The following is a 14,955-nucleotide window of genomic DNA, read 5'->3' as shown; positions in this document are numbered from 1 at the left end:
CTGATCATGTCTGTTAGTCTGTCATTGTGCTGGTACAGTTCTTCGGTAGGTCGTTTCATCCATATGCCATCTCTGTGCATTGGACCAAATATTTTCCTGAGAATTTTACGTTCTATTTTTTCTGTCTCTATGATGCCTGGTGCTCCAGTTGAGGTCGTTTCTGACGCATGAAATGCTTCTGGTAATACGCCTGTTTTATAATGTAAGTTTGGCTTGTCTTGATTATTATAATTATTATAATAATAATAATTATTATTATCATTGATACGTAATTTCCGTAGCTCACAGAGGAATAGAAAATGCCTGGGTTGATCGGCTGGACAGGGGATAACTTAGAGTAACTTTTACTTTAACAAATTTGGAAATTTTATTTCTTTTCTTCCTTAAAATTGAGAGAGAGAGGAAGACAGAGAAATGCAATAGTATAAAAAAAAGTTGAAAAAATTAACAATGAGCTCGTCAGTTTTAACAATGCCTTAGACTTAGAAGTCCCAAATCAGGTACAAAGTAACTTGGGATAAACTCACAGTAATCAAATTACATACGAAAGAGCGTAATTGCTCCGAACAGGTACAATTAATAAGAGTATCAGCTCCAAGATACAAGAGTCTAGACTCGAACAGCCAATCAGTTGCTTTGGACACACTTAATTCCATTAGGCAACCCATAGGGTAACCCCACTTTAAAGTGTTCAAATGCGTTTGCCCGATGGTGGGCTTATCTATGGCAAGGTTCCACAATAAGTTTAATTACTGTCCCCAAAAGGGAACCAAAACGAAGACACAGTTACTTGAAGAATAATTAAGAATAAGCAAGGGCATAATAATACTACAAGGCCTTATGAAAAAAGTTACACAAAACAAGCCATTAAAAAAGGCAAGGAGGCGAAACAACAGCACTCTTTAAGGAACATTCTGGAAAAGACAAGAACCTACGCGGGCTTAAGGCCCAATGATACAGAGGCTAATTCCATACTAAAGGGGTGACCAAAGGTGGAAAATGTTAAAAGCCGAGACAATATTTCCAAAATTTAGAGGTTGAAAATTTTACTCACCCAACTCAAAAGTTGAAGGGGAGGGAACTGAGGGTCAAAACTCGTGCTCCCTCACATGAAATATTTTCTCAGTAGGGAATAGAAATAGAGTCCGAAGACTGCTCAGAAGGTCCTATGTTTCAACCCCAAAAAGAAAAGATTGCATGTCAGATATTAAGGAAAACGGCTGAAAACTTCCCCTTGAACTACCCGCAGGCACGATCACACGTTTAGGTAAATTCTGCCATTACCTTTTAGCGCTGGATCTTCTTCAAACCGGCCGCGCCCCGTCTCCCTAGTCCTCTCTGGCCTCCGTCAAGTCCCACTCTCAGGAAATGGAACAATTCAGACAAGGCGGCCCTAAAGTACCCTCCTTAAATAGTCCCGTAAGGGAAAGTTCCAGACTAAATTAAAATACAGTACTCTGATAGGCTGAATTTCCATACCTACCCCCAGGTTTGATTGGCTAGAGAACATAATTACAAGCATGCGATGCATGATGAAGCAGCTGAAATGTTGACAACTTCGGTACATCAAAACAAATCAATCCTCAATAAAAAAAGGTTTACCAATAACAAAAACAAAATTTCCCAAGCTATCAGTTTGTTTCAAGTACACCAGATATCATTAGAAAGTAGATGGCAGAGCTATCTCACCATCGAAGAAGAAAGATTTTGGAAGTTTTAAAAAGTTCATGTTCGCTGGCATAGATGGCCGAAGAGAAGGCGCGAAATTTAAGAAGCCGAGGAAAGTGTGCCCCTGGTACAGTTATTATTATTATTATTATTATTATTATTATTATTATTATTATTATTAATGTCTAATCCGTTTACCGGCGAGGGTTGGTTTTCCCTTGGATTCAACGAGGAATCCCACATCTATCCCCCCAAGGGCAGTGTCCTAAAATTACTGAACCATATTATGCGGGAGGGTCGATTCCTGGACAGGTCGAGGGATATTACACTATCTTAAAAAATTGGCTCGGGGGCCCTCACTGAAATTTCAATTTTTGTAACAATGGCGACACAAATTCTTACTGCCACAGTATAACAAAGCCTGCCTTCTAGGTTACCTGTTACCAAGGATGGATGACTCAGGCGGTAAGAAATCGGTTAGACAGTTCCTATTTATTACCAGTTACCGAGCTCGATAGCTGCAGTCGCTTAAGTGCGTCCAGTATCCAGTAATCGGGAGATAGTGGGTTCGAGCCCCACTGTCGGCAGCCCTGAAGATGGTTTTCCGTGGTTTCCCATTTTCACACCAGGCAAATGCCGGGGCTGTACCTTAATTAAGGCCACGGCCGCTTCCTTCCAGTTCCTAGGCCTTTCCTATCCCATCGTCGCCATAAGACACATCTGTGTCGGTGCGACGTAAAGCAAAAAAAAAAAAAAAATACCAGTTATCATAATCGATCGCGCTGTGATCCGTCTTGAGTGTCAGGGCAAACTTCAATTCCCTGCCAACTGCAACGTTGTTGCCAACTTTGCAGCTCAAACTTTACTTTCTTGCATATATGCAGAACAACACTACAATAACAGACCATCATTTCCTGAAGAGATTCATTGAATTAGTGTTGTCTTAAATTCTATATGCCCTTTTGTTGAATAAGAAGAAGAAAAAGAATTTTTACAGTTGGCTTTACGTCGCACCGACACAGATAGCTCTTATCGCGGCGATGGCACAGGAAATGGCTAAGAGTGGGAAGGAAGAGGCCGTGGCCGTGGTGTGTAAATGGGAAACCACGGAATACCATCTTCAGTGGTCCCGAAAGTGGTGTTCGAACCGAATACCTCTCGAATGCAAGCTCACAGCTGCTCACCCCTAACCGCACGGCCAACACGCTCGGTAATAATAATAATAATAATAATAATAATAATAATAATAATAATAATAATAATAATAATAATAATAATAATGATAATAACAAGCCACCTTCTTTTACCAAGAAAAGAGACTAACAGCATCTAGGTCATCGGCCCCTAATGGCACGAAATGAGAAATAATTAAAAAATCCATAATCCTCCACTGACCAGAAATGAAAACGTGAGGACGAAGAATGAATGGATGGATATGAGTTCAAACAATCTGTGGATCCTACCCGCAGTGTCCCACATTCCCAGAAACTAGCGTTAAACAATAGTAATACTGACCAAGGGACTGCTTCTAAAACACAATACTGAATCGATGATGCTTGTAGTCGAAACAGGTCCAAAATCCAGGCCATCGGCCCCTCATAATGGTACTTATCGCTAGGAAAATAGAACCACGCTATTTGTCATGTTGCGGTACTAATCAAAAGTAGCGTAGATTCGCGGTATTCCACACATTATGGTACTACACACAGGTAATGAAATTCGCACATGTAACACAGACCTATGGTGTTTCGCACACTGCGGCGCTATTTACAGGCTACGCAAACCTATGGCGTTCCTCACATAAGGGGACTAACTGCAGGGACCCGCACTATCCCGTGATGTTCGTCACATAGTGGGTACTAAGCATAGGCAAGGCAGAACAATGGTATTGCTCATATAGGGGTAGGAATCACAGGTACTCTAAAATGCATCCTGGGGCACACACTGTCGCTGCTAATCATAAACCTATTGTGTACCTAACATAGTGGTACTACGCGCATGTAAAAGCGACCCATGGTGTTCCCTGCGTGATGGTACTCATGATTCTAATATGAACATCCCTCGGTCCCCCCTTTCAGTAGCCTCTTACGACAGGCAGGGAATACCATGGATGTATTGTTTGTCTGTGTCCCCCACCCACAGGGGGTGCGAGGTTCGAAAAGTAGGGCCAATACTTTCGTACAGCTCCTGGTACACCACTTTGCAAATGACGGTGGCTATGTGAATATGGAATGTTCTAGAAATAATTGAAATATCGTAAGTGTACCTATCCTGGGAGGGAAGAAAATTGGTTGCAGTACTTCCGTACAACTTCTGATACACGCAAGACAAGGTAAACATTAGTTCAGCAGTTTCCTGATCGAGTAAACAGCAGTCAGTTAATATTGAATTTTCACGACCGCATTGTAATCGAAACAGACTTTCAACGTATTAGGTCGTGTTACGTACATGTAGTACGTGTTGAAGAGATGTTAAGTACAGAACAAAAATGGCCAGCCGGACACCAGTGGGATCCGAACCCACAACCTCCCGATTTCGCATCGGTTGCTCTACCAGTTGAGCTATGGTGGCCTAGGCCATCTTTGTTCTGTTTGAAAGGATCTCAGCTACAGGTCTGCCACTGCTGCTAGCACACTGTAGAGTGCGTTTAAGTCGCCCGTTGTGGGGCATGTCAATGAATATTGAATTTTCACGACCGCATTGTAATCGAAACAGACTTTCAACGTATTAGGTCGTGTTACGTACATGTAGTACGTGTTGAAGAGATGTTAAGTCATCATCATCATCATCTGTTTACCCTCCAGGTTCGGTTTTCCCCCCGGACTTAGCGAGGGATCCCACCTCTACCGCCGCAAGGGCAGTGTCCTGGAGCTTCAGACTCTTGGTCGGGGGTACAACTTGGGAGTATGACCAGTACCTCGCCCAGGCGGCCTCACCTGCTATGCTGAACAGGGGCCTTGTGGAGGGATGGGAAGATTGGAAGGGATAGGCAAGGAGGAGGGAAGGAAGCGGCCGTGGCCTTAACTTAGGTACCATCCCGGCATTCGCCTGGAGGAGAAGTGGGAAACCACGGAAAACCACTTCCAGGATGGCTGAGGTGGGAATCGAACCCACCTCTACTCAGTTGACCTCCCGAGGCTGAGTGGACCCCGTTCCAGCCCTCGTACCACTTTTCAAATTTCGTGGCAGAGCCGGGAATCGAACCCGGACCTCCGGGGGTGGCAGCTAATCACGCTAACCACTACACCACAGAGGCGGACGAAGAGATGTTAAGTACAGAACAAAAATGGCCAGCCGGACACCAGTGGGATCCGAACCCACAACCTCCCGATTTCGCATCGGTTGCTCTACCAGTTGAGCTATGGTGTCTGGCTGGCCATTTTTGTTCTGTACTTAACATCTCTTCAACACGTACTACATGTACGTAACACGACCTAATACGTTGAAAGTCTGTTTCGATTAGCAGTCAGTTAATTAAGAATGTACTCACCCTTGCGTGGCTTGTCGCTGACGCCCTCGCTATTCCTCTCGCTCCCGTCCTCGCCATCCACCAGGTCACGCTCCTGCTCCTCCGGGCTGGGTGCATTGATGGACAGTTTGTGACACACCTCGAAGGCCTGGCCCACAGTCCGTACTATCCGCATGGCCTGGCTCTGAAACAAGATAAACATTGGATATGAATGACGTCTGTTCGTAAGTGATAGGCGGGTCACTGCACACATAGGAGACAACGAACTTCCTTCAACAACAGCGTGTCTGCGTAGTGAATCAACATATGAAGTGGGCAGGCCAATCAACTCTAGATTACGCAACTATCGATATCGTATAAAGCCACATGACATCTTGAACCATAGGGAAGTGATTTCATTTTTTTTGTCCACAAATTTTGACCAAGGGAGGGGGTACAAGATGAAAATAAATAAGTCAGAAATCCACAGTTAAGCAACTTAATGTTCAAAACATTCTAGTGACATGACCTACGAATTTTAAGCAAATAATATATAATGACTTACGGAAGTGAAACATTATTTAAACTAAGCCAAAAGTATAACATAGACACAATTTTAAAAATAGAAAGAAGAATAGTAAGTAAATGCATTAATAAGAAGTACCAAAAAGAGGGAGAATGGCATATCATTCTTCGGTCATCTGTTGAGAACACCTCAAGGCAGGTTAATACGCAGAATATTTGAGGAGCTTTGGAAACAAAAACAACCACCTATCTGGATAAAAGATATGAAAGAATTAAACATAACACTGGAGGCCCCGCAGTGTAGGGGTAGCGTGCCTGCCTCTCACCCGGAGGCCCCGGGTTCGATTCCCGGCCAGGTCAGGGATTTTTACCTGGACCTGAGGGCTGGTTCGAGGTCCACTCAGCCTACGTGATTAGAACTGAGGAGCTATCTGACGATGAGATAGCGGTATCAATGTTCCAAGTGAGCAAATTTATTTTCTTAGAGAAAAGCCTTCCTTGCTTGTGCTGGTCTGCATTTTATGCCAGTTCTTCTATTACCGATGTAACAATGCTCATCTACTTCCTTTAAGACTTCGTTTCCTAATCTGATACTTCCTGCATCACCTGGGTTTTATGTTGAAAGCATTTCGCAGCAAACAAACTAGAGATCCCCATCCTACAAACTTTTTCAAAAATATATTTCTACTTAAAAGCACTACTTTCTAATTTTAACCCCTAGTAGTAAATTTTACAGTCCGCCTCTGTGACGTAGTGGTTAGTGTGAGTAGCTGCCACCCCCGGAGGCCCGTGTTCGATTCCCGGCTCTACCACGAAATTTGAAAAGTGGTAAGAGTGCTGGAACGGGATCCAGTGAGCCTCGAGAGGTCAACTGAGTACAGGAGGCACGATTCCCTCCTCAGCCATCCTCGAAGAGGTTTTACGCGGTTTCGTCACTTCTCCTCCAGGCAAATGCCGGGATGGTACCTAACTTAAGGCCACGGCCACTTCCTTCCCTCTTCCTTGTCCATCTCTTTCAATCTTCCCATCCTCCTACAAGGACCCTGTTGAGTATAGTAGATAAGGCCGCTTGGGTGAGGTACTGGTCTTCCCTTCCAGTTGTATCTCTGACCCAAAGTCTGACGCTGGAAGATACCGCCCTTGAGGCGGTAGAGGTGGGATCCCTCACCGAGTCCGAGGGAAAAACCAACCCTAGAGGATAAACGGATTAAGAAAGAAAGAAAGAAAGAAAGAAAGAAAGAAAGAAAGAAAGAAAGAAAGAAAATGATATTAGTAACAATCTTTCTCTTCCTTTCAGATAAATTTTAAATGAAGTACTTCATATAAGGTTACTTATTTACACGATTAAGATAATTTCGTAACATTTCAGTTGTAACAGAACAAGTCGACTAACCACATCTCTGAAATGTCGAAGCAAGTACAGTTCGAAAAGACGACACGCAGAAATCCGTAAAAAAATTATCGACAGTCGTAAAAGCAGCATTCAACAACACACCGTAGGTTTATATTGAATTTCAAGTCATTTTAACACTGCCCATGTTAGTGACAATTTTTATGACGCAAATGAACGCAAATTTTCAACGGGTGAGTTCGGAAACTTGTGGTTTTTCTTTTTTAGTTTCCGGTGAATTGTTTGATAACTGAATACGTCACGCATTTGCAGCAGCGAAAATTCAGACTTAGTTTTTGCATATTAAATCTCTATCTCTGACACACTGTGTGCCAGTCACTTTATATACATGACCTCCCTTGTTCTCTTCCGACCGCCACAGGGTTTGCCAAGCCCATGGAGTCTCATCTTCACGTTCTTCGCGGCACTATTTTTTTCTTTTTGCCACTACCCTCCTTCTTCGAAGGGTCAGACCGCATCCATTTTCCCCCCTAGTAGGGGAAGGCTGCCCAGTAATACAGTAAAAATTGGGTAGTTCGAGTCCAGAAATAAACTTCGAATTAAACATATCACATTGCAGTGTGCTTATCATGGGATAGATGGGATAGCCTGCAGTGTGTCGCTAGCGGCGTGCTACCTGGCAAGTGTTTTGGGAAGGTGTGGTACACAACTGGGGCGGAACATTGGTATTTGCTACCTCAGTCGGAAGCCATGTTTTTGGTCGTGCTAGGCCGAGAGGGCATAGACAGCAAGTGGAGATATATCTCCCCTAGAGCGTCAGCACTGTATTTGTGCTTATCACAGGAAAGCTTGCAGTTGTGTCGCCTCTCCTTAACCACACGTAATTTCCCAGCCTCAGAAAGGGTGTTGCTTTTTAGGTGGCCCGCTCCACCTCATCAGGGTGAGAAATGAAAGCTTTAAAATAAAGGTGGTGTGTTAGCCGGCCAGTTTCCTGGGAAGGTGCGGTATCCAACTAATGCCGCACTGGGGTAAAACAATGGTAATTCTTGACGTTTGAGTTTCTTGATTTTTTTCGCTAGTTGCTTTACGTCGCACCAACACAGATAGGTCTTATGGCGACAATGGGATAGGAAAGGCCTAAGAGTTGGAAGGAAGAGGCCGTGGCCTTAATTAAGCCTGGTGTGAAAATGGGGAAATCACGGACAACCATCTTCAGGGCTGCCGACAGTGGGATTCGAACCCACTATCTCCCGGATGAAAGCTCACAGGCGCGCGCCCCTGACCGCACGGCCACCTCGCCCGGTTGAATTTTATTTAGCCATATTTTTGGTCAATATCACACAGCGTACTTACCGAGTCTCGAATTCAACTTGAAATCCAAAATTACTAATGAACACTTGAAGGACTGCTTAACCATTGCTGAATTTTTTTTTTTTTTTTTTGCTAGTTGTTTTACGTCGCACCGACACAGATAGGTCTTATGGCGACGATGGGACAGGGAAGGGCTAGGAGTGGGAAGGAAGCGGCCGTGGCCTTAATTAAGGTACAGCCCCAGCATTTGCCTGGTGTGAAAATGGGAAACCACGGAAAACCACTTTCAGGGCTGCCGACAGTGGGGTTCGAACCTACTATCTCCCGAATACTGGACACTGGCCGCACTTAAGCGACTGCAGCTATCGAGCTCGGTCATTTCTGAAATTAGGTACATTCCAAACTTTGAAAAGATTTCGCATTACACGACGTGCCGCTCCTCTTACTAATGAGGTTGGGTGGGTGAAATGAATATTTCAAACGTGCGTATTAGCAGTGAATTTAAAATATCATTGATCTAAAATTTTGTCTGTACGTAAATATTTTGTATTTAAACACTCCGCTGGTTGAAATTTTAAAGAAAATGGTACGGAAATACGAGGGCTGTACATAAAGTAATGGTAACGTAGTTCAGACAATCGCAGGAGATCGGGTATGCGCAAATAGGATATGGGAGCGGTTAGGTGTGTAGTGTGCATCTGAGGGGTATCCAGTTGTGAGTGTTGTTGCTGTGTGGCGTTGAAGTGAAGAGTGCCCATTTCACCGCCCTAAAACATGTGTTCTAAAGGCGATCAGCGTTCGTGGATTAAAATCGAAGTTGCCCGTGGCGAAAATGTATTACCGTATAGGACGGTTGCACGATGGGTCAAGGCGTTTCGTGCGGGTCGGAATAAAATTGCGGATTTGCACCGCACAGGTCAGCCTCCATTCCTAAAGATGATATTGACATCGTGAGTGGTCTCGCTGCCATAGAAAATCGATGGACTGTTCGGGAATTATCCGTAGAGTTTAGTCTCAGTCATCAAACGTTGTGGCATATAGCAACGAAATGTCTTAACATGAGGAAAAGTTGCGTCCCTTTGGGATCCAATTCAAGTCACCGGTATGCAGTGGCTGCTATCTACCTGGACAGATACCGCAACGAAAGAGACGCATTTATGCAGCGTATTGTCGCCATTGAAGGGACGTGGTCACGAGCCTGAATTAAAGCGTCATATAAATGGGTCTCGCAGAAATTTTGACAGGAACCCAGTCGGCTGATTGTGGCATTCGATTACGAGGATGTTATTCTTACGCATGGATGTTGTGCCTGCGGGATAAACCGTCAGTAGTCACTACTATTGCCGAGTTCTGGAGCGACATCTGCGTCCGGCTATGCGACGCATACGTCCACGTTTATTGCGAGACGATCACCCTATCGTGTTGCATGGCAACGCACCTTGTCATGTCGCAAACAATGTCAAGCTCTTATGTGGTCTTGCAACAGCCTCCGCACTCACCAGACATGAGTCCTTGTGTCTTCGACCAGTTTCCGAAGCTGAAGGGACTCTTCCGAGGCCGCCATTTCTTGACGTGGCATCCGTACACCACGCAGTAGGGTCTCCGTCGCTGTCATCAACAGAGGACGCCTTGCCAGCGGTCCCCAGCGGCTTCCCGATATTTGGCGAAAGGTAATATACTTTGCAGGTGACTATATTGAAGGAATATTATGCAACTGTACTTGTTAGTTAATTAAATATTGCGTCCTATCAATATTGCCACTGCTTAATTTACAACCCTCGTACAATGCTAATTTATACTAATTTACATCTTTAACCAAATATTTGGGCACTACAGCCCTCTTTGTTTTAATATTACCATCAATGCGGACCCCAGGGAAAAATATTTTTTTATGTCGCATCGATACTGATAGGTCTCATGGCGACGATGGGATAGGAAAAGGCTAAGATTGTGAAGGAACTGGCCGTGGCCGTAATTTAGGTACATCCTCAGCATTTGCCTGGTGTGAAAATGGGAAACCACAGAAAACCATTTTCAGGACTACCGACAGTGGGGTTCGAACTCACTATCTCCTGGATGCAAGCTCACAGCTGCATGCCCCTATCCGCACGGCCAACTCGCCTGGCGGCAAAAATAACTTAACATCCCTGGGCTAGATTATAATTGGACCTCACATTTTAGGCAAAACATATTTTGTTCCTGGAGAGATAACTTAAAATGAGGTTATATTTACACGTTTCCCGAGAGTGTCAGCTAATCACGCTAACCACTACACAACAGGAGGAGGATTCTGTATTCCTATAATTCTATTTTTACTCCTAACTCGATTGAGGCAGCTTATAAATTATTCCGAGAAACTAAAATATTTACCGACTAGTTTTCAGTATCTTGTAATGCCCTTCAAACAAAAGCTTAAAATTGGGAATCCGTAAGCTACAATCCCTGGAAGTTTTCCTTAAGAACCTCCTGCAGTACGATCGTAGTCTGTCACGAGTGAAAACAACATAGTGCCTGCATCTAGTCATCGTTAATTAATAGATTTCAAGAGTTTCCCCACTTCACATCGCATGGTAAAGTAGTATTTTAACAAACAAGTGACTGATATTTGTTTTATATTCCCTCAAAATAGTCATCATGAATTTAACAAAATAAAATGTATTTTTAATAGAATAATAACATTTTAGCACATAAAATCCGAGGTCTAAATTATAATTTGTCTGGCCCTATGGGTCCTCCAGCCATAAAGACAGCCTGTTCAGAGTGTTGCATATGTACTAGGGGATATAAATAAAAAGAATTGCCCCTAATACTCATGCAAATTCAAGTCCTTCAGTTACCTCATAAGCCAGAAACCGCTGCAAAGGGAAGGGAATATCTAAGCATGGCGAGGAATCTTAATACACAAATGTTGTTCTGTCTAACAGTCTAGGAACTGACAAAACACAAAGAAGAAGAAACTGGAATGTACTCGACGTCAGAATCTCTACTCGAGAATTCAGGAGCTCTGGCTGTTGCTGTCAGACTCCACTCTCCAGCATACAATATTCAGAGCCACTCTCAAACTCCTCTATAACACGCGTTATAACTTTGTACAAACTGCTCCTTGTGGCACTGGTCCAGAATAATCTCGTAACGAGCAATGTCGCAATATCGAGTTCATAATAATAATAATAATAATAATAATAATAATAATAAATTTTATTATTTATAATTACATTATATAATTATATTACAATTATAATTATGATTATTTTGTTATAATGAATTTAACAAAATGAAATGTTGTCTACTTAATAGAAATTTAAAATACACACAATTGAAGCCTTTTTTTTCACATTTGAGAGCCTATTTTTGACAAATAAATTGAAAATGTTAGCACCTAAAAATCCGAGGTCTAAATTATAAGGTAAGGTAAGCTAACGGTTATTCTGCCCGAAGGCAGGTCCGAGCCTCCGCAGAGGTGTTCCTGAGCCGGAGTTTACGTGCGGTAGGGTGGCCACTTCCTTTCCGCTCCTCCATTCCCTTACCCCCCACCAACAGCGCGTGGCAACCCATCCAACTCCTGACCACGCCCAATGTTGCTTAACTTCGGAGATCTCACGGGATCCGGTGTTTCAACACGGCTACAGCCGTTGGCTAAAAGGGAATTGACCCAACGGCACGTGGTGTTCCCAAGCGGTCACCCATCCAAGTACTGACCACGCCCAATGTTGCTTAACTGCGGTGATCGGACGAGAACCGGTGTATTCAACATGGTATGGCCGTTGGCTAAATTATAATAATGTTCTAATAATAATTATAATAATTTGTTATTATAATTTTACAAATTCGTAAAACAAAACAAACAATAATTACCTTTGTTGACTTCAAAAAAGCTTATGATTCAATAGACCGAGATACTCTATTCAACATACTTGAGGAATTTCAAGTCGACAGAAGAACAAGGGAATTGATCAAACTCTAACAGGCACAACAGCAAAAGTTAATTTTTTAGGAGAAATTTGAGAGCCATTCAAAATTACAACAGGGGTCAGACAAGGCGATGGATTATCGCCGCTACTATTCAGTCTGGTTCTGGAAAAAGTGGTTCAAGAAAGGAAAAATGAAACTGAAGGGATCGACATTGGTAGAATTCTCAAAAACAAAATTCACCTTGATTGCCTCGCCTTTGCAGATGACTTGGCAATACTCTTCAACAACAGACACGAAACACTCCAGTCGTACAAAAACTTCATGAAACAGCGGCAAGAACAGGTCTGAAAATTTCATATGAAAAGACAAAGTATATGGAAGGTACAAAATCAGGATTTAACAACTATCCTCTAATCACTAGGTATGGAAAAATCTCCCAAGTATATAAATTCAAATACCTAGGCGAAATTGTAAAAACAAACTGGATAAATCAGCAAGCAAACAAAGAAAGAATTACAAAAAGCATAAAAAATTGTTTGAAGCAGATACAACCAACACATCTATACCCCAGAACACAAAATTACGACACTACAACACAGTTGTCAAACCAGAAGCCCTTTATGCGTCAGAAACTCTGATAATTGTTGGCAGATCACAAATAAAAGACATCGAAAAACAAATGGTATTTGGATGAAAAGGAAATCACAAGAAATCTACTAAGAAACAGAAAAAATCACAGACATCATTAGAAAAAGAAGATTAAAATTCTATGGTCACCTGATGAGGATGGATAACAACAGGCTAACAAAGAAAATACTAAATCTCGCAATATCTCTAAACAATCACAATAACTGGTTTACAGAAATCAACAAAGATATTCAGGAAATTGGTATAAATGAAGAAATCTTGTGCAAGACAGAAAAAAATTCAGAAAGCTCATAAACGAACACAAATTTGCTAATCAAGCTAAAAGACAAGCTACACGATGGACGGAAGAACGCAAAAAGAAGCACAGCGGAAGGATGTAGAGATTTTGGGAAGACAAGAAGAAACGTTGTGCTGAATAAGTTCACACGCACTCCTTAGTTGGGCATGACGAATCAATAATAATAATAATAATAATAATAATAATAATAATAATAATAATAATAATAAAGGCTGTCCAAATGAAACAGACTTTAGTCTGAGTGTCGTTTATCGAAGAGAGAGAACACTGCGCAAGCGTCAGTGGATTGCTACGTATGTCAGGAAGAAATCTGGTATCGTCGGAAAGAGAGAGAGGGTGTGTGTGTGTTTGTGTGCTGTTTACGCGCGAAAGCAAAGCGACTACGGATGGTTCTGCCATGAATTTGTCGACAATTGTCCAGCGTCGGTTATTCAGTTTGTGGTGGCAGGTGATGTTAGCGGAGTCGAAATTTACCGTCCTATAAAGGATGTGTATGGAATGAGTGTGTATCCGCTGTACAGTGTTCACATGGTGTTAGAAATTTCATCAAGAAAGAGTAAGGATGTGCCCAAATCATAGCAGGCAAAGTGTACAGCCTAGTGAGAAAATGAAAGAAAGGTAGTGGTGGTGGTGATTATTGTTTTAAGAGGAAGTACAACTAGGCAACCATCCTCTATATAACACTAATCAGAGGGATATGGAAGGGGTCCGACGCTTCGAAAAATGAAGATATCGGCCAAAGGAAGACAAGGGCCACGAAGGGCGTGAAAATGAAAGACTCCCTAGCCCTCGCAAACCTAATAGCGTCGGGGTCAGAAAAGAACAAGAGTTGACCAAGAGAGGTCGGATAGGATAGACGAAAGTGAGGAGCCTGGCACAAGTAAGTGGAAGCAATGCCAGGACTCAGCTAAGGGCCCAGTGGTCGCCAATCAACGCTCCAAAGTTTAGAGCCCCTGGAGCCCCTTTTAGTCGCCTCTTACGACAGGCAGAGGATACCGTGGGTGTTATTCTACCGCCCCCACCCACAGGGGGAAATGAAAGAAACCATTCGGTTCGCAAGTAATGATGAGTCCGAGACGCACTGAAGAAGGGTCCCGTCGCCAACCAGGGACACTGTTCGCTCGGGATATCAGTCAAGTGGACCGCTGGGACACTTCAACCAACAAAGGAGATATATCACCCATACATCAATCTTTATTTCCTATGTGTTCACGTATTCCAAACAAAACAATAACAAAACAACACAATTCTGTTTCATTTGGGCAACCCTTATACCTGGGTGAGATTCTGACTCCCATCTATACTAACACATTAAGAGAGATTGTGAGATTGTTTACACGTAAACGAGTAATCTCAGAAACTACCAGACCGATTTACAATTTCTTTCACTATTTGAAAGATAATATAATTCCGAGTAACACAGGCTCTATCATCCCGGAATATCAAAAGGGTTCCGGCAAGAACTGTGATATAAGTAAAAAAAAGATGGCACCAATGATAAATCTCAAAGTCTGTATGTTTGGTCATCTGTGTTTTATCACGTAAAAACTATAGGTTATAGCGGATATATTTGGTTAACACACAGACTACTTAATATCACGGCACCATCAAAGCGGGCTATGTAGCGAAAGAAAGTGTGAAGCAGCTGAGAGGAAAACGTATGCCTGAGACCCTTCAAACTAAGTACGCTGCCTAAACGGTAAGTCCTATTGAATACTGGAGCCAACCGAATACACTGAAAATGAAAATCGATTTCCCAGGAAAAGGTGTATACGAATTTAATTCGTACCTCTA

The 14,955-nt window shown here is 42.7% G+C and overlaps 1 protein-coding gene and 1 non-coding gene across 3 annotated transcripts in view; both read right to left on the bottom strand.

Moving 5' to 3' along the window:
• Nucleotides 1–14,955, bottom strand: part of LOC136884449 (carboxyl-terminal PDZ ligand of neuronal nitric oxide synthase protein) — a 627,954-nt gene that overhangs the window by 63,810 nt on the left and 549,189 nt on the right. For both annotated transcript variants that reach the window (XM_067156624.2, XM_067156625.2), the window contains one exon: nt 5,159–5,321. In XM_067156624.2, the coding sequence (XP_067012725.2) occupies nt 5,159–5,321 (163 nt within the window). The remainder of the gene's footprint in view (nt 1–5,158; nt 5,322–14,955) is intronic.
• LOC136884595 (5S ribosomal RNA) lies at nt 11,954–12,072 on the bottom strand. The gene has a single exon (XR_010861383.2). It is a non-coding gene; the product is annotated as a 5S ribosomal RNA (ribosomal RNA).

This window comes from Anabrus simplex, chromosome 12 (genome assembly GCF_040414725.1).
Source record: "Anabrus simplex isolate iqAnaSimp1 chromosome 12, ASM4041472v1, whole genome shotgun sequence".
In the NCBI taxonomy this organism is placed as follows: Eukaryota; Metazoa; Arthropoda; class Insecta; order Orthoptera; family Tettigoniidae; genus Anabrus; species Anabrus simplex.
Note: the sequence above shows the minus strand (reverse complement) of the source record. Positions and strands in the feature narration are given on the sequence as shown.